Source organism: Cygnus atratus, chromosome 3 (genome assembly GCF_013377495.2).
Source record: "Cygnus atratus isolate AKBS03 ecotype Queensland, Australia chromosome 3, CAtr_DNAZoo_HiC_assembly, whole genome shotgun sequence".
Classification (NCBI taxonomy): Eukaryota; Metazoa; Chordata; class Aves; order Anseriformes; family Anatidae; genus Cygnus; species Cygnus atratus.
Window position 1 is genome coordinate 103,991,662 of NC_066364.1, and position 20,430 is coordinate 104,012,091.

General features: G+C 36.6%; 1 protein-coding gene across 5 annotated transcripts in view; it reads right to left on the bottom strand.

The window, feature by feature from the left end:
• Positions 1 to 2,550: 2,550 nt before the first annotated feature.
• The window catches only part of CLIP4 (CAP-Gly domain containing linker protein family member 4), a 29,595-nt gene continuing 11,715 nt past the window's right edge, over positions 2,551 to 20,430 (bottom strand). For 2 of the 5 annotated variants that reach the window (XM_035563695.1, XM_035563702.2), the window contains 11 exons: positions 19,963 to 20,199; positions 15,971 to 16,106; positions 15,153 to 15,293; positions 12,515 to 12,598; positions 11,117 to 11,251; positions 10,550 to 10,684; positions 8,624 to 8,747; positions 7,770 to 7,834; positions 7,028 to 7,100; positions 6,285 to 6,410; positions 2,551 to 4,427 (listed from right to left, as the gene is read on the bottom strand). In XM_035563695.1, the coding sequence (XP_035419588.1) occupies positions 4,418 to 4,427; positions 6,285 to 6,410; positions 7,028 to 7,100; positions 7,770 to 7,834; positions 8,624 to 8,747; positions 10,550 to 10,684; positions 11,117 to 11,251; positions 12,515 to 12,598; positions 15,153 to 15,293; positions 15,971 to 16,106; positions 19,963 to 20,199 (1,266 nt within the window). In that variant the 3' untranslated portion in view covers positions 2,551 to 4,417. Of the gene's footprint in view, positions 6,411 to 7,027; positions 7,101 to 7,769; positions 7,835 to 8,623; positions 8,748 to 10,549; positions 10,685 to 11,116; positions 11,252 to 12,514; positions 12,599 to 15,152; positions 15,294 to 15,970; positions 16,107 to 19,962; positions 20,200 to 20,430 lie in introns of all 5 variants that reach the window. The other 3 variants (XM_035563678.2, XM_035563686.2, XM_050710072.1) reach the window with 2 other exon arrangements.

Consider the following 20,430-nt stretch of genomic DNA (forward strand, 5'->3'; position numbering starts at 1 on the left):
GCATCATCAAAGGAATATGAAGGTGTTCTTCAGGCCAAGACTCTTCATTTCAGTGAAGTAATTCTGAATCTGGCCCTGGCTCCAAATATTGAGGTAAGCTTTCTGTCTGCTTAAGCGAACCAACCAGTATCTGCATTTACGTACCGTTAACCTTTGAGATATGCAGCTGGCAATCAGAGGGCTTGGTTTGGGACACCACCCTTGTAAAAAAAAGTAATTGAGGGTAAGGGAGGAGCACAGAGTGCGCTCCCAACCTGCTTTTCTTACATCTCTAGTATGCAGAACGATTATTTTTTTCTTTGCAGTAATGCCAAATTGTGTGTGGTAGTCAGTTAATGGAGATGTGCTCTTGTGTTGACAAGCTTGAGTGAGGAGCTGCCAGTGATCCATTGCACCGCTGTTGCATGAGCTTGGTGGTGATAACTAGGGTTACCCTTTGGGTGTTCTGCTGCTGTATGTGGGCTGCTTTAGCTTGAACTAAGAAAATATTTGTGATCGGTGAGGTTGCTACGTTTGTAGTTCTATTCATGCCACTAGCCATTGGAGAAGGATTCTGTCTAGCTTAGGACTGTGTTACTGTCACACTGGCCACTTTTTTCTACCTCAATAAAGTCAATGAGGTAGGTTTGTGGAGTCTCAGGAAAGCTGATTAATTCAGCAGGTAAGCACTATCAGAGAATTTTCTTGCACCACAACATTATTCACATATAATAGCAATTTTCATTTAAATATTCTTGCTTTCTCATTTTCAAATGGGTTGCAGCTCCCCATTGTTTTCTTTAGCTCATCTTTGCACACTGAGTTTTTGCTGTCCTGCCTCTTACGCGTGACTGAGGACAGAATCTAAACTGTGTACTGACAGGTATTCTTAAAGAATACACACAAACAAAAACATTGAAAGTTAATGATCTTTGAGCTGAAATTACTCTTATATCTGAGGCAGCAGCTCTGCTGCTGCACAAATGCAGATAACCTACCAGATTATGATGTAGCATTTCTAAAGAAGCTTAAAAGAACAAGGAACGAAGTGTGATGCATGTTTAAGGAGTGAAGAGGAAAAACAAAGGCTTTCTTCAGCCATGGTGATAGCATGTGTACTACACTGCTGTTTGTGCTGTGCAGTTACATTATCATAAAAGTTTGAACAAAATAGGCTCATAGAGTGAACATTGTAAACGATGAAGGAGCACATTACTGCTTCTTACCTATGCAATATGTCAGGAAGATAACTGGTCAGGCAAAATGGTGAGTTACTACTGAAATTCTCCAGCCTGCTGGGAATGGTTCTTGCACTAGCAGCTGGCTTTAAGCTTCCTTCCAGTGTCTCCAAAGTAAAATGCTTTTTTTTGTTTGTTTTTGTTTATTGGCTTTGCTTGTTTGTTTTGTTTTGTTGTTGTTGTTGTTTTTTGTTGTTGTTTTTACCCCACACACACTTAACACTTGAAATGCAGAGGAATTTAGAAATCCAGTTTCTACTTCTTCTTAATGTAAAAGAACGTAACATCTCTGAGCTCATCCACAGCAAGCATTTAGTTTTGTATACCAGTTTGCTGTCTAAGCTCCACGCCCCAGTTTGCACAAACTGCTCCATAAGTACTGATGCTGATCAAATCGCGATATTCAGAAACAAAGTTTGGAGAGTTTGCATGTCCTGTTTCTTAGAATCAATGACAAATTATTTCTGTGAATTAACTGCCTGGATGCAGGCTGCATCAATGACAGTTTCCTGGTCACTCTATGATTGCATTAACTTCAAGCAAATGAATGTACGTCCTGTTGCTGAAATCATTCCAGGATTTCAGTATTAAAACACCACTTTATTTATATCAACCACTAGGATGTTGTAAAGAAAGCTTTCCTTAATAATAAACCCAGTTTCCTCTATTGCTATGGTAACAACACTCACTTCACTATTCATTGCTGTCCCACACAAAATTATCCGAAGGGCTGCAACAGGAATTATCTAACTATCTATGAAGTCCTGCTTCATATAGCAATACACATGTGGTAGCTGCAGTTATCCTGCAGTTATGCCCTGAGTTGAAGAATTACCAGCAGGAGTTCATCCAGAGAGGCAGGAAAAAATATGATTGTCTTTCCCAGAGACAATACAAGCCAGGCAGAAGTTGGGGAAAAGCTAGCAAATGATGTTTTAGAGGTAATGGACTCTGTCTGCCTGTAAGGAGCTGAGTAATTTATTTGTCATAGTTGTTAGTGATGAGACAGTATCTTAACTTCTGTACAAGATATCTAACAGAATTTATTATAGCATTTCTGTTATAACTGGAAGCAGTCAGTGTCCATGTCTGTATTCCACTTTCTACCAGTTTAGCTCTAGCCTGTTTCTTTTAGATGTAAACCACCAGCAAAAGCATTTCATCCAGTCAATTATTTGAACTACAAACATTGAATCAGTTTTGAAAGCGCCAGTGAGCAGAATGGGCTTAAGTTACAGACCAAAGAGCACCCCAGCATGTGTAAATTCCCATCTTAAACCCTTCCACACTAGGCTTACAGTATTGTAGGAGAAACAGTCGAAGTCATTTAAAATCTCTTACAACATTTTGTCTGTTGTTTTTTTGTTAGTACAATTTATTGAGACAACATAAATCGTAAAATGTAGAAGCAAGTACAGAACTTGCTTTTAAACTGAAAAAGTTAAACTTTTTCATTGTCAATATTTAAATTCCAGTCTTATGTATCTTCCTCATGCTACAGTGGAAAAGCGGGAAGCAGTATGATCTACAGGATATAAAGAATGAATATAAAAATTCCATGCTACCACTCTCATACTCTGAAAATGACTTGTTTCCTTGTGGATGTTATCTGTTTCCTGTAGATGTTAGGTAGATTTTCTGATTCTGTGCTGATTTGTAAGCTGCTGAAGGTAAAGTAGGTTAGGATGCCTGTTTATCTACTTTTCCGGTTGTGCTTTCATCTTTGTTTTTACTACTGAACCTTGCTTCTATATCACATGCTTGGAAATGAAGCAAAGGCGAGAAGTCTGGGTTGTTCTGCTTCCTCAAGGAACAGTGGAAGGAGTGGTGGCAAGAGAGGGGCTTTGCTGTAGCAGGGGAGGGAGGTCAGGTACCACAGACTAAAAGCTCAAAATCTGCGTTAATTTGGCTGAGTCACATCTTTCAGTGGTGTAGTATCACTGGTCCACTTGCTTCACTTCACTCCCTGTTTGTTTACAAAAGGACAAAGGCTCAGTGTGAGAGTAACTGCAGCACCACTGGGCACAAATGTTTAGACAGTGCATGAGGTAAGAGGTCTGAAATAGAATATGAAGGATTAAATTTTGCACGTTTGCTCCTCTTACTGAGCCTGTCTTTTTGGGGACAAGAACTTTGACATAGGAATAGCATAAAACAGCCTTTCACAGCTGCAAAGACATCACAAAGCATCTGTCCCAAAGTTAAACCCATCACAGGAAACTGCCTGAATTGTCTGCACCTGGCTTCTTCTAGTAACAAAGCTTCATTATAGGAATGTCTCTCTCATGTACAGTAGTTTATGCAACACTGTTTATAAAGGAAGGGCCTATGCACTTCAGGGATACTATGAAGAAAAATACTACTCTATGGTCATTGAGTATTTTGTATTGAATAGTGTATTTGTATTGTAAACAAGTGTAGTGAACCAAAAAGGCATGAAGACAAATAAAATGACTGTAAATGGCTTCTTCTGTGTTGGGTTGTATAATGACTGTATCAACATCAGGTCAGTTATAGAAGTAACCAGGTACACCTGTGCAAAAGGAGCAGGTGTGGTGCCAAACAGAGACTGCCATCTTTCTGGCTAACAGCAGCATGTTTAAGACTTGGTTGCATTGTAAATCTAGTACCCACCAAGCTTCTTACAGAGAAGAAAGGTGCTGTTCCATCTATTACAAGCACCAAAGGTTGGCTTTCACCCAAAGGAAGATGGCTAGTAGAAATAGAGAACAACATGCACAGTTCAAGAAAGCAGGTGGGTGTTTCCATCCCTATATGTATATAGCCTAAGACAGCATTTTTCTTTGTTTGGAAATAGACTTTTCGTAGGTCTGATTATAAACTGTACTTAATACAGGGAAGTACCACAGGTAAGTCCTATGACAGGCATAGGAAAAGCGAGTTCCTGCCCTGAAATGCCCCTTTGTTTCCCCTCCCTGTTCCACTCCCACACCTTAGGTAGCTACTTTCTCAAGAAACATTCCTTAAAATTAGAACGAACATTTATAGAGTTATTTATTCTCCTTCACTTGTTTATCCACATGCTTATTATTCCCTAGCAGGATATTACCTTGGTTTAGTTAACAAAACTCCTGAGCAGGTTTTAGGCACACACCTCTCTTTTCCATTTCCCCACACACACTTCGGGTTCCTTCCTCTCTTAACTGAAAAGGGATCTCTCCTGTGCACTGCGAAGCACACTACAACATCCTGTTTACATAATTTGTACATAAGAACAGAAGTGAGAGAAAAGATGTACATTCTATAAGGACCTAATGAAATTTCTCTTTACCATACTATACCACCCACCAGGGTTTCATTTTAATAATACCAGCAAGAAACAGATATTGGACAAAATAATGTTCAGTAGATCACTGCGTTCAGTACATCTTCAAATACAAAGCATTAATTTTTTACATTAAAAATTTACAGCTTTTATATTCAATTTAAATGTCCATAAGCTAGAATACAATATGCAGTATTCTAAATACAGCCAAGGAAAAATAGCTACATTAATTGTTAAAATAACATAATAGCAGCAGAATTCTGTCTAAAAATAGTATATTAAGATGTAATTATAGTGTCACTTCTTTCAAGGAGATAAAAGCAGGCAGATCATTTAAGAATAAAATGACCGTTCTGGAATACAAAACCACCCCAATAATATCCAATAAGATAGTGAGCAATTAAAATACATTACATGTTTAAAACATGGGCAAAATACTATCTATTTTTTTAAAAAAGCTGATATGCAAATGTCACCTCATATGGTGTTACAGTGCTATACCTAAAATTAGCCTTAATTTAGCATAAGACTCTTACAATAAACTTATACTGGAAACTGTTCCAAACAAAACAAAAACAAACATCAGTAACAAACAAATAGCTAGTTAATAGCTTGCTTGAAAACCCTGCGTATAACCCACACCACTGGCAGGAATTACTATGCTGTATTTATACAGACTTAATATTTATGCTGCATCTATTATGTATAGTTCCACTCTGGGTTCATTTGCACTTAAAAATTGTGATACTCATAGCCTGCAGCACACCAACCAAACAACAAAAAAAATACCTTTAAAAATGAGGGAAAGCTCTCCAAGAGAGTGCAAAGTGCATTATTTTAAAGAGTGCTTCTTATAAGAAGCTCTTTCAACAAATGCATACAACAAAAAGTGCATTTAACAACTACATGCAGTGTCTGTGTGTTTTTAAAGGCTTTTTACTTAATTCATTCACTAGGATAGCCACAAATACTTGCATTTATCAGCCCTTCTATATTCAGGAGGGGATAATGCCAGGGGGTAAAGAAGAGGATGGATCTGATGATAAAATATAGAAATACTTCACAAGTGCTTGAAAAAAATGTCTTTTTTGCTTTTTTATTATTGCTAGCAGCTGGTATTGAAATTGTCAAAGTGTCTAGGAAACACACTAATGTCACTCATTAACCACCTCCTCTATCAAAAGCAAGCGATGCATGAAGCATTGTCAGTTCATTACTACATGGAAGAAAATCGTTTAAGTACTATATGAATCACAAAGCAACTTTAGAGAACACTGGACATACTAGCATTCTCCAACTGGAGCATGATTCAAATAATACAGCATCTTAAACCCAAAAGCTTTTGGAGTAACCTTCCCAGGTAAGAGCTGTTTCATTAAGAGAAACAGAACAGTGTGTTTACTTCTAAATATGTGTATATATGCATATATATACACATACACACACAATATATATATCTTTATACACACATATATATTATATATATGTAAAATACAAATACAGGTTTAATTGTTTAAAAAATAAGGTGGAAATCTAGATGAGGTTCTTGTGTGCTTTAATTTCCTACTTTGTAGCATATTTTGGCTCAGCAAATATCATCTACAAGTTTTGCCCCATTAATCCCACGATAGGTTACTCTGCTAGGTCGAACTAAGACCCCATGGTTCAGCTTACAGGTGAAATAACGTGTTTCCCCTACAGAGCCATCATTCTTTCCCTTTGCACTTCGGAGTTCAAGTCCGAGCCATATCCCTGGTGCAAAGTCTGTAGGACCAATATACCTGATTGTACCCATTTCATTGGAGCTGGTCAGAAGAACCTGTGAGCCTTCGTGCAGCTTCACCAGTCCCTCAGTGTTAGTTGCACTGGTATTACTCCAGCTGTGCCGTGAGATAGAGCTCTTAGACCTAGTTTGAAAAGCAGAAAAGAAAGTTTTCTTTCTACAAAACACTCAAGGCAAATTTGTAGTTTAGTGCAGTGCAAGAAAAACTCTCAAACTCCTTTTTTAAAAAAATGGTTTTGATCTCATGTTAATAGCAAAACATAATTTTAATATATTAGAATACACTGTAGTCTGAAATGCTTGGATTCATGATGTTTAGAGCAGTTGACAATATTGGCAAATTAAGCAGTACAACACATTTTGTTTGGGGCTTGAAAGAGGTTAGCCAAAACAACTTTTAATGTGCAAAGGTCAGTCAGTATTCTGGACTCAAAGAGCTGTGTGAAAAATACAAGAATTTGGAGAATGTGCAGTGATTAACAATTGGAAAACCATTTTGATGCCACCTTGAATATTGTATTCTTGAATACAACGTTGAATACAATATTCTGTGTTCCAGGACTGTAATCCTGGATATCCACAGAAAAATGGTTGACTACTGCTTAATCTTCAAAGAAAAAGCTTCAAAGAAAAAAGAGTGGACATGTATCTAGTTTTCACAAGCACAAATATTTTCTTTTGAACAAGAAACAGCAAAGCTAACAGCCAGCTCACCCAACCATTTTAAACTTAAATACTCACCTAACAAAGGAGTTTCTTCTGTTTATCTCTTTTTGTGAAGATGCAGAAGTTGTGCTTAAGCTGCGTCTAAAACCTAAATGAAAAGGTTAATAAACTATGTAGAACTTGTGGTTTTTTTTGTTGTTGTTGTTGTTTATGAGCTCATTTTTTCTGTTTATTTTAATACTGTTTCCACTACCTTTGCTACATGGTCTCCCTGCCAACTTACAAATTAAGTGATGAACCTTCTCATGAAAATGAGTGCCTGTAACATGTTCAAATGTTCTGAGATGAAATAAATTAAACAAACTAAACAAGGGTAATTTGAAGCAGCCTTTTCACAAAAAAGCTTAGGTAAGGAAAACCAAAAATGACTACTTCAAGTATCTCACAGAAGTTTTAGCAATACTGTATGCACCTCTCCCTACACTGATCCCCTCACCAGGGGATGAAGGACCAGGTTCAATTTATGATTACTATGATTAGAATGCAATACAGTAATAAGGAAAAAGTGTCAAGAGTCTTAACTCTGATGTAATTATTTCCACACGGACAGGCTTAATAACATGGTACTCCACATTTCATTCTGCAGTCAGCAACTGCGGGCTTCATTTTTAGGATGGGAACAGTCAGACTGTTTGCTAGCATTTAGGTTCTTGAAAAATCCCTTTTGCTTTCACAGAGGTTAGCTTTGGTGCTAGTAGGTGCTAGTTGAAGAATGGTAGAAGGCTACATAAACCAAATCAGTGTCTTTCACACCTACCTGGAAAACTGTGATTTATTTTACTTGATGAAGTCTCTGCAAGAGAATCCAGCGAACCTGTTAATCTAAAAAAGCAATAATAAAATGAAGAAGTCATTTAAACTCAACTTTTAACAGAACTCCTGCTGGAGCACTTCTTGTCAAATGTTGATTAAGTTCTATCGTTTCCCTTTCCCATCCACTCTCAAAAGACACTAACATTTTAATTGTAATAAGGCTGGTATGTAAGAGATGAACATACTGATTTGCAACAAGCAAGTTACTATGGAAAGCCTTTTATTAACAGACAGAGAGGATGTATAATTTTGAGGCAAAGTTCTTTAACAATGTAGCTCAGATAGGAGGTTAAGGGAAAGAAAAGAAAGAAGCTCTGGCAGAGTAACAGCATAATAGCAGGAAAGAGCACAGTACATCTCAGATTTTCTTCCAAAACCAAATGGAGAGGCTACAAATTAGCTTGGTGGATGTTTTGGGCCTTCCGTGCAGTTAGGAATGAAACGGTATTTCTAGTCAAGCCCAAAGGCTACTCCCTTTTATAAATGAATTTTGCTTGGAGCATCAGGATTGTTTTCATTAAATCTAACCTTCATGACCCAGACTGTACTAGAAATGGAGGCCCTTGAATGAAAATACTTGAAGTAGCAGCAATGGAAATGGAGCTGCATTTCCAATTTATATTCTGCTTTCAGAAAGCTGATCTAAAAACCATAAAGTTTTTAATGGAGGTAATAAACTTCCATTAGCAGAATAAAAAGATTATTTCTTCCATATCTGCTGCAAAACTTCATTTTCCACTGGAAATGTATTAAGAAAGTGTTTGGCAATACAAACATTAAACCTGCCTCAGTGCTTACCTCTGAACACGAGATGGTGGTGCAAATATACCGTATCTAGGAAGACACCTGAAGTACTGAACACCTCCTACTGAACCATCATTCTTACCATGAGGCTTGTCCAATTCAATTCCACACCAGAATCCTACAAGATTTAAAAACAGTAAAATCATGGTTATTTCTTTTTTAAACAAAACACCACAGGCATTTCTTTATCCAGATTGTTGGTACAGTTAATATTCACCCATATTAAGAAAACAGTTTCCAGTTAAAATTTGTCTATCTACCTAATAACATATATACAAAAAAAAATGTTTATTACAAAATAAGTTTTTGCATAGTTGTACCAGAATCATTATCTTTAGATTTATTGTACATGCTTTTAAAAAATTAACAGCATTTTAATTAACACAGACAAAGTAAAAACCTTTGATATTTAAACTAAAGTTGAATGGAATTGTTACCAAATGCAACAGGGGCTACTTGACAAAAAAGGACATATGAAAGAATAGTAGTGGTGGTTCAAGTTTCCCTCTTCAGTCCTCCGACCACATGATTTATGCCTCATCTGAGATCATCAAAGCTAAAATTTAAGTTCTGACATTAATTCATTCCTTCCCTCCACCTAGCAAGTTACAATTACTACAAATATTAAGGGTGACTGTATGATATTCAGAACAGGGTATAAGAATCACAACTTGCCAGCAATTCATCTCATACAGAACACTCAGGAGGCATCAAGATGTTAATAAGCCTGATCATTCATAACCCATGATAAATGAGAGCTAATTATGTAAATGTGCTAAATTTTGTACTCCAGTAGCAGTCCTTATGATATCCATCTCAAAAGATTCAAAAATTTAATTAAAGTCTCTTGGTACTAAGGCACTGGATAAAATGGTAATTCTAATAATCAGCTCGTGAAACTCAGGAATGACAACTTATGAATTAGAAGGTCTCAGTTTGTCAGAAATTCTCTCCTTCCTGTTTTCAGAATTAAATAAATATCTGCATTTTGCAGCAAAATGAATAGGAAATAGAGTTTTGGTAACTTTACAGAGCTTTGACATTAAAATTGAAATTTAAAAATGTTACTGCTAGCTTTGTTAATGCATGTTATTACTAGCTTTGCAAAGCTCTTTTTACTAGCTCTTCCCATCCTAGCTTCTTGCAATACCATGCTTTTCACCGAAAAAATTCTTTCCTTAATTTGGATGTGAAAGGGAGGGTACAAACTGTCGAAAAGCGTTCTGATTTTAAACTTCTTAGAGTGTATTGAGGAACCTGTACTTTTCTCATTGTTCACTTTGTAAGAAGTAACAAGATTTTAAGAGCGATCACGTAAAAGTGTAGAATTAGTTAAATACAGTATCTTAAGCAAGGACTGTCTAAAATGAAATTGGGGGAAATGACGAGAATTAAAGAAATATGTAGTTTGCACTGCAATCTCACATGCTTTTTTCTTTTTTAAAATGTTGATGCCACCAAATATCAAGACAGAGTATTGCTCATTACGTATCAATTAAGTGGTCCTTACTTAAACCAGGTACTTAAACCAATACTTACCAACTGCAATTATGCATCAATCTTACAATAATAAGATTATGATCTTATTAAAAGATACAGACATAAGGAACAGAATGTGGTTTAAAAAGAATAAGTAGTCAAAAAACTGTTTCCATAATTTAGGTCAACTCAATCTGTTTGAAAATGTCTGGATTCACTGCAACGTGTTTTTTGTATTTTTCCTAATTTACACACACACACATATACACATATGTATATTCAATGAAACATAGGAGAAAGATAACTTTGAAACAAATCAGTAAATTTAGAATATTTTGGAGGGAGTTAAGAATAAGGAGTCCCCAATGGTTCCCTTCCTGTCCTCATGTGCAAGCTATTTCAAATTGGTTCTACAACATACACAAGGTGTATTGCAACTACCTGGTGCAAATTTTGTCGTCCCACAAAATCTAACAGTGCCTGTTCTCTGTCCTACCACCAGTACTCTGTCTCCAACTTGAATTTCTCCCTCATTGAAAGGAAATTTCCTCGCAGCTGAAGAGGAACTGTACAGCCCTGTTCAACAGAAGAATATGATTTCAAATTGTTAACGTTATATCTTTAAAATCAAAGAAAATCTTAGTAGATAGCAAATCACCTGATTAGTCAAATATCCATACAAATATCCAATCAACTCAGTGTACCTTTAATACATAGCAACACAAATTTTACTTAGACAAAGTATTGCTTTGCTCCAGTGGACAATTGTGGACTACAGCCTCTTCTCTATGAGCTGAAAGGCACAGTGCCAAACTATAACATTTTTCTGCTTGAAGATGTTATAGAAAATTACGAAGTTGCAAAGCTTAAGTTTATCAATTAAATACTTTCATCTGCCTTTCTTTATCCATCTCATATTCTGAAACAGCCCAGGTAGTTCCAGGTAAGTATTTAATACAACAGTAAACTTCCTCACTTGAAAATCTTCCTTGATAAAACGTATCATACCAGCACTAATTTTAGATGAGGCAGAAGATGCTCTAGTAAGTGGCTTTTTATTGCTGCTAGTTGAGTTCCGCTTCTTATTCTGCTTGCCTTCTAAGGAGGTAGTAGAAGAGGAAGAGCTGCTGTATCCAGGAAAACCTACAAGACAAAAAGGAAATATCCCTTCAGAGATCACATTTGGAAACTGATGGACTAAGCAGAAGAGAAAGCTTCTGCATGAGGGAAGTTATCTGCTTTCCATACAGTGGGCAGAATGCAAAGTAAAGGGTCAAAATTAAGTGTTTTTTTTTAAGTAGTAGTTAAGCAAACACATGCCATGAATAACACAGGTAGACCTGGTCCTCCCTTGGGAATAAGGTGCTAGTTTAGTGCTGTAAGAGGTCTCCAAAAGCCCCATCTTTGTTACTCCATGAAAATTTTTCTAGACAGTCCCAAGCAGATTTATTATAATATGGAAGCCTTAATAATAAGGGATCATACCACCACACTGTCTAGACTTGATGACAAGTGGAAGGAAGGTGACACTATGTGAATGAATTATTGTCTGGATTAAAACCTACTATATTCTGTTCCATACTGTGTTAATATTAAAATTGATATAATAAGATAAGAAGTGGAAATAAAGCACTTTCATCACCATTTTCAAACCCTGATATCTAAACCGTCCAATAAGACTTATGTTCAGCTTTCCTCCATCATTTTCAAGACTCCCACAGTACCGTTTTGTGTATTTTTTGTTTTTGTTTTTACCAACAATGGCAATATGGTTTTACAGAGGAAATCCCAAAGGAGACTTGATTTTTATTTTTTTAAGAATACTCCTGAAAGAGAGGTCCCTTCACGTTTTAAGTTCAGCACACACACAAAAAAAGGTTCAGCAAAGTCACAATCCAATTCTGAAACTAGGTAATTGCAGAGAATGATTTATATTCAAATGGAAATTTTTAACAAGCTAGTTTCATTTTTCATAAAAAGCTTGCAATTGTGTCTTCCATGATACCCATCATCAAAAAATGAGCAGCACAGAGCAAAAGGTCTCCCTTAGAAACATAAGAAGGTACATCTGCAGGTACTCTGTAATGTCATTTACTAAGAGACAGCTTTCAGCTTTAAGGACTTGTCTGTATTCTTGGCTGTGTATCTGGATAGAGGTTGTTGCTGCCAAACCAGCATAGAATGCCAGTCAAACATTCACATAATTTACTCTTGCTCCTAGTACACTAATGTGTACTTGCTTGGAAATTGAACAGATAGACAAGGTTTTTATTTTTTTGAAATAAGCCTTGCAGATGCAAGGCTTTTACAGAGCAAAACAGTCATAATACTTCTTCTGCTTTACTCATTTTTTCTCAAAATGTTAAAAAAATAAAATTAGTTTAAATTTAAAATTAATTTAGTTACCTTCTTTTGCAGGTAGCATTTTTCCCCTGTTAACAGTCATTAAGTTGGTTTCAGAAGCACTGGGTTTTTTTGACATATTTAGGCCTAGAATAAAAATATATACATATATATATATATATATAAATATCTATAGAATTCAATTATATCCCAACAATTAACAGCAATTTTACAGGAAAATCATGTAAAAAATTAATTTGAAAGATCTGCAGATAAATGGATGCATGGATAAAATGGATAAAACTGTAAAACTCTTTAGATTCTTGCTAAGTGGGTAAAACATGACTGCAGAATTGTTTTAATGGATGTTAGACACCTTAACACATTAAAACAGTCCAAACTATCTTGCCACACTATAACATGGTCTGCAAAATATTCATGTTTATATTAAAGGAGCTTCACTTAAGTCTTTCAAATATTCACATCTATTACATAAACAACACACAAGAATACTTTCATAGTACTTAAGGTACATTGTTCACTCCTATTAATTTCATATTTTCTGCATTAAAGATTACAGAAAAAAATTGAGATCAAATCTTCAATCTATAAATAATGTATACCAATACTGTTTTTAAGGAAAGATCCTTACCCTTAGAGCAGCAATGTTGTGATATGCATATGAACTAGTATTAACACCTTTTACATTCTATAAACAACTGTATTGCACTTCTAGCTGTGTTCTAACCTAACTCAACAAATAACAAGCTTTCATATGATTTGCCCTGTCCCTGTTATGAAGAAGAAATCCTATATTTTTTATTTAACTATCTCTCTCAGCTTAATTCAGCTACAGGGGCTGCACTGGTTTACAGAAAAATTTGCAGAAATTTTATATTGTAGCCATTAAAAAAAAAATCTGTGACTAATAACACATTTCTCAATTTGATTAAAGTAATCCTTTTTTTTAAAATCTTGAAAAAGTGCTATCATCAATCTGATGGATGATTCAAATCCAGCAGAAACAAATCAAATTTGAAGATCTCTACACAGTATCATACTTTACTTTGCAGTTTATAACCATATCTACAAACAACATTTTTTTCCTGGATTACAAGCCAGTTAACTGTAGAGACGAAGTTTAAAGGAAAGAAGAAATTTAATCTGATGATGCACATAAACACTGCAAAACAAAGTTCTGCATTACGCAGCTTTATCCTCCCATTCCAGACCGTGAAACAGCCAGGCACATTCATTCTAAGGGCCCTTTCGATACAAGAACATGAACATCTTAAAAGTAACAGCTTCAAGGTTACTGTTAGTAGATATAAGTTCTGCTGGCCATAACTCACTCTGATTTTACCTAAAACAAGCATCAAATGTTTTAAATTTACAAAGACAGTCATGCAACTTTGACAGAGAAGACAGTTTATGACTAAACTGTCTTGAACACACTGTCGGTGGCAAAGGAAACAGACCTATTACAGTTTAACAAGTTATAAACGGTTCACAAGAAACTGAATCAAACATTGAAAAAATATTTAATGAAGTCAGCATAGATCTGCTCCTGAGCAATACAGCTAACAAAGTAATTATTCAGAGATGCATTTTATGCAGGACATCAATTTCTAAACAGCTTAAATCTTGTGTTAATTGCAAATACACATAATTAGGGCTTACTTTCCCCCTCAATGTACACACAGTTACATGAATCATCCAAAATTCTGCCAAAAGACCCCTCTTACCAGCCTGTCATATTGTTTCAATAGGCTGCATAAACCTGCCGCACTGGTAAAGAGTGGAGTGTTTTAGGGTACTTGAGCAAATTCATAGAAAATGTATGCATAGTCTTCCATCCTTGAAGCTGTGTTGCCTTAGTATGAATCACCTAAACAGGATTCAAAAGACTAAAGACATCCTAATGTAACATATTTAATAACATTATTATTAGTCAGCCAGCCAGCCACAGAGCCTGATTATGCATGGTGGGCACTGTACACAGCAGGAAGGAGTCTGTTCTCAACCTTGGAATCTCAACAGATGAGAAGAGATGCATCATTTGTACTTTGCAAGTCGTAAACTAATCCTTCCGTATAAGTTTATTTGAATAAATCACTAACAGTCTAAACCAGTGCAAGGGACTGAGCCTGTAACTCTAACCAGTAGTCTAAGGCCTTAGTATAGCTACATCTGTTCTCTTCTAATTTGCCTCTGGTTTTACCTAGATAACGTAATTAGCAGAAAAAACACAGTTCGTTAAATAGTTACTTGATTGTTTTGCCAGAAAATTAATTAGACGTATTCAATTTCTATACATAAAATTGTATATAGATTAGTTTCAAGATTTTCACCAATCTTAATGTTGCAAGTTACCCAGGAAGATCATAGTAAATGAAATCATGTTATGTTTAGACATGTAATTAACATCACAACCAATCAGAAATTACTTTAAAGACTCGAGAATAAATGTTGTGATGAACTCCTACAGAGTATATTAAAGACAAGAACCTCTATTGGCACATAGTCACTAAGCAGCTATATGCAACGTCCTACCAGGAATAGGCAGTGAACAGCACCTTCTCATCCCATGTGATGAACTAATTCCAAACAAGTTTTTTAATACAAAGATTTACAGGACTGGTGGTAATTCTTGAAAATTAGCATCTCTATATCCTGTCTCAACAGGAAAGAAAATACTCACCAGAATTCACTTTGGAAGTTACATGCGTTATATCTATTTTCTTGGATTTGACCAAAGGCGAAGATCGCATAGAAGTACTTCGTACAACGGGTTTCTTCTGATCGTAAGACTTGCTTATTTTAGAAAGAGGTGCAAAGATACCTGGAGAGAAAATTGTATGGGCCAAAAAGAACCAGAGATAATATTAATGTAATGTCTTTCTCTTACATCAGTTAATTTAGGTATTTTTTCAGCCACATTCATTGCTAGTTATGCTGTTAAAGCTCTCGTAGGGTAGGAAGGACTAGCTCAAACAGAATGCGAAACCAAAAGGCTTATGAAGCAACTTGAACAAAGTAATTCAGGCAGTCACTAAAACTATCAATTACAATCTCCTTTTTGGCCTAATGGTAACCCTCAGTCTCTGCTGCTATAAAATGCAAGACTATCTAATGAGTATTCATGAAATATCAGTGAAAACTGTAACAGGTTGAAAACAACAACAAGCATGCCTCCTTTCAAAGAGGAAAGCAAAGCAAGTAAAAAACATGACCATTGCTGTTACAAGAGAAATAGCTTCAGCAGTATAGATGTAAAAACAAGAAATACTATTATCTCAGTTTCAAGGAATACCATAAATTTTCATTTTTTGTTTCAGTGTTCTTGCAAATATTTGCAGCAAAAATACTAGGCCAGGAACAGTTAAAAGAATTAGTAAAAACAAAACTATAAAAAAAGGCATCAGAATCTGTATTCTCCCCAAAAGTTTATATCTTCCAAAAGTGTTTTTTTTTTCTTTAATTCTCTTAGGACATGAAGTATAAAAAAAAAGGTTATACCGCATTTCGGTGCACACTTGAAGTACTGGACTTTTCCAATACTTCCATTGTTCTTTCCTTCTGCTTCATCCAGTTCTATGCCAGCCCACTGGCCACTGGCAAATTTCGTTGTACCACAAAATCTTAACGTACCAACCTAAGCAAAAGGCATCAACATAGAAAGACTGTTAAAAAAGCATTGTTCACAAGAGCATAGTATAGATTATGAAGGTGAGAGCAAATCATCGCCAACCTTTTAATCAGAACAAACTGAGAAATGCAAACATAATGATCTCTCTTGATGATTGACATTCCTATCTTTCAGTGCCAAAGAATGCATTTTCCAAAACTTATTATTCCTTCTGTGTATATTTTGAACAAAAGCAGTGGCTATTGACAGCTCTCATAACATACCAGAATTCAACAGTAAGCACCATTGTACAATAGAACTCAAACTCATCACGGTACACAAGTATATGCCTAACGAGAAGTTCTACTTTCAGTGCCTTCCATAAGAATAGTTCCAGAAACCCGGTTTGATAGCTTGCTGAATTGAAGATTCCATGGAAATATTAGATGTTAAATTCCGTAACTTTTTTATTTATATTGCAGAGGTTAAAAGGTAAACACTGCCTTCGGAACATACTTAATATTTTCTTTGGAAAAGATTATTAATTCTTTTATTCCCTTCTTATGATTAAAGAAAATTTAAAAATCTAACTAACGTTTTAAATATTTTGTTGTTGTTTTAATATATATTACGTGGACGTAAGACATATTAGTCTTGCTATTGGACCTGTGTTTACTCTACACAAATACACATTATAAGCATACTAACTTCCAGCAAATCGGGGAGGAATATCTAAGAGAGATGTATTTAACATTGATTTCAATTCGTTTTCATATTTATATACATATCACGTATAGTAATGAAAACCCTTCATCTTTCAGTTGCTCAGTTTTCATCATCTCATATGACCTTAATAATCTTACTTAATTTTTCACTGTGACTTCACTGTCTAATCCAGTCTTCAGAGAGTAAACAGACAGGAACCAATCTTTTTTCTAATCTACAACTTTTTGGCTATTATTTCTTAACATTTCGTAAGAAATAAACATTACCCAGACACTATTTTTCTCTTACTCTGAAGATTGTCTTTAAACTTGATCATTATAAGCAGGTACATAACATCTAAACACAAACTTTTTAGCTACCAACCCACACATCAAATTCAACTGGGAGAAGTTTGACTAAGTGGCCTAACAGATTCTTCCACTCTCCGGGCACCAGCCAAAAGCCACTTACCAAGAGAAGGAAGGGACCAGCAGGCATTTCAAACCCTAGGACTTGAGTAAGAAAGGAGCAAAGGATACACAGACCATGAGACATACAGCAGAAGCAGGAAAAAGAGTTTCCTCCCAGCTACTGGTTTCCCTGGAGTCACGTTTCACTTGAGCGTCCATTGAGAACATAACACAGTAGGAGCCAGCAGAACTGTGGGACCCCAAATTACGTACACACAAATATTTGCTTTCACAGGCTTCTACCAAGTAAGACAACTACAACAGCAGATGCAGCAGGAATCACAAAGAATCCATTTCCCCTCTACCATTTACTATGCTCGGGCTTCCATCTGCATTGAAGCTGACACGTTAGGAGACTGCAGAAGCAGGAAAGAGAATAGGTATGTATAAACACTGCTCATAAAAACATGGCCACTCCAGTGCCCTCATTCCAGCTTCTGTATTCTGGAACACTCATCAAAGAGAACATTAGGAATTGGGTACCATTTTCATCACTCTGTTTTCACTTCTGCTCCATCCCACACACATTTATGAGTATAAATGGGCAGGGGGAGACAGGTCTGAAATCAACTTCTCCATTCAGACAAACGGAGAAAGTGGGTGGGAAGCAGCGCTCCTCACACAGAGAGAAAAGAAGGGAGGAAAGCAGACATGGAAAAGGAAAACTGAAAAGCACAATCACATTCCTCCTTCCCACCTGTCATATGACAGCTTCAGCTCCCGTAACAAATGCTAACAACTTGGAAAGCTTTATCCATACACAGTAAGCAAAATTACAGTACAAAGTACTGTGGGCCTTATTTCTCTCAAAACTACACAGGAGTACTAATTTCTTCCCTTTCTTGCTATAAAGCCTTTATAAATTCGCATTTACATTATCTCCCCTTGCTTTCGCCGTGCAACAGCTTTCTGTAAAAGAAAATTCCATGGATTTGTTATTTGTCTTTTAAGAGCAGGCAGCTTCCTCTGCATACTTCAGTTAAAATGCCTTCTGCACAGGTAGTGATTCCCTAACTTCTTCGGACCTGATTCCAAGAATATACCACAAAAATGCAGGATGGAGGCAGCTTTGCACTCTCAGTGGGGTCCACTTCAAAACACTTCAGCTGTGGTAATTACAAATTACAAAGTTATACTAGAAAAATACTAGAATACTAGAAAAATTATTAAACACAAAACTATTCAAACATAAAATTTTGCTCACAAATGTCTTCAATATTTACCAGAAAAAATATTAGAAATCGTAAAAAGAATACTAGCACTCTTAAATCATTTCTGAGCCCTCGCTATCGCAAATAAAAGGTACGGATATTAGCTGCAACAATGTTAAATTTTTCAAATCCATTTTTAAAATAGTGTCTAGCAAGTTAGCTTCTTAAAAGCTATTCAAATCTGAGCTGGACCAGTATTAAATATGTTCTTATACGTCTACAGAACAATATAACAATCCCTTTGGCACAACACTGCTTCAAAGATTTTAGCTGCATTGCACCAGTGAAACTGGGTCACTCTAGGCTAAGCAGAATTGAAGAAAATAAATTTTCTGCTGCCTTCTGGAAACTAACAGGGTTAATTCATGAATGAATACTGGTAACTTTGAAACTTGGACAACTCACAAAGTAATCTGTAAATTTTACTATCATTTTGATGTGACACCAAAAGTGTTAACAAACTGAATGATGCTGATGTACCACAGGAGACTGTTAAAATTTTGTTTACGGATGCAGATGTTGTCTGTCGAAACAGCTTTCCATGGGAGTGACTCTCTTTAACACCTAACTGTTCGGCTCATTACTTCGTGTAACCATACCCTTACTGCCATCCAGAGTTCATACCTCTCAGAAAGCATTTTAGAGCCTCAAATTTGAAATATGTCTCCGAATACATAAATTGACTATCCAGAAATTATAAGGATAATACAGAATCATAGAATGTTTTGAGTTGGAGAGGACCTTACAGATCATCTAGTTCCAAGCCCTGCCACAGGCAGGGATGCCACTCACCAGACAAGGTTGTCCAGGACCTCATTCAACGCAGCCTTGAGCACCTCCAGGGATGGGGCACCCACAACTTCTCTGGGCAACCTGTTCCAGTGCCTCATCACCCTCTGAGTGAAGAATTTCCTCCCAACAGCTAATCTAAATCTCTTGTCTTTTAGTTTAAAACCATTTCCCCTTGTCCAATCCCTTCACACCCTGGTAAGGAGTCCCTCCCCATCTCTCTGATCATCTTTGTAGCTCTCCTCTGGACCTGTTCTAACAGGTCCATGCCTTTCTTAAACTGGGGGCCCCAGAGCTGAATGCAGTGCCCCAGATGGGGTATCACACAAGCAGAATGGAAGGGGAGAATCCCCTTCCTCAGGCTGCTAGCTATACCGCTTTTGATGCAGCTCAGGATACAACTGGCTCTCTAGGCTGCAAGTGTACAATGCTGGTTCACATTCAGTTTTTCATCCACCAATACCCCCAAATCCTTCTCATGAGGGCTTCTCATCGATCCACTCACCACTCAGCCTACATTCATGTTTGGGAGTGCCCCAGCCCATGTACAGGACCTTGCTCTTGGCCTTGTTCAACTCTGTGAGGTTTGCATGGGCCCACCTCTCAAGCCTGTCCAGGTCCCTCTGGATGGCATCCCTTCCCTCCAGCATGTCGACCACACCACCCAGCTTGGTGTCATCCGCAAACCCATCAAGTTACTCAGCATACCTTCTGTCCTGCAATAACGACACGATCTCCCAGCTTCAGGCCAAGCGATAAGAGCATGGCCTTGCCTGTGACATGATTATGGTTTGGAATCACGGCTTTTGAGACATCACATGACAGAGACACTGCATCCAGCAATATCTGCTTGATTTCTTTTGCACTGGCTGCTGCATCTGCCATTTCCAGTGGCATATCTACTGGATCAGGAACCACATCCACTGGGATCTGCCCTTTGTCATTCTGTAAAAATGTAACATACTATTGAATTTAATGTTGTGACAGCTGATTAGGCAAAAAAACAGAGCAGTTTACAAAGTTTTTAATCCGCTTCATTAGATATTTTTCCTAGAATATAAACAAGAATAAGAACATCCACATTTTCAAATGAGGATGCCAAGACATCCTTAGGCAAATAAGATAGCATTTACGGTGTTTTATTTTCAGAAGTGCTAAGTTTCCAAAATTTTTAAT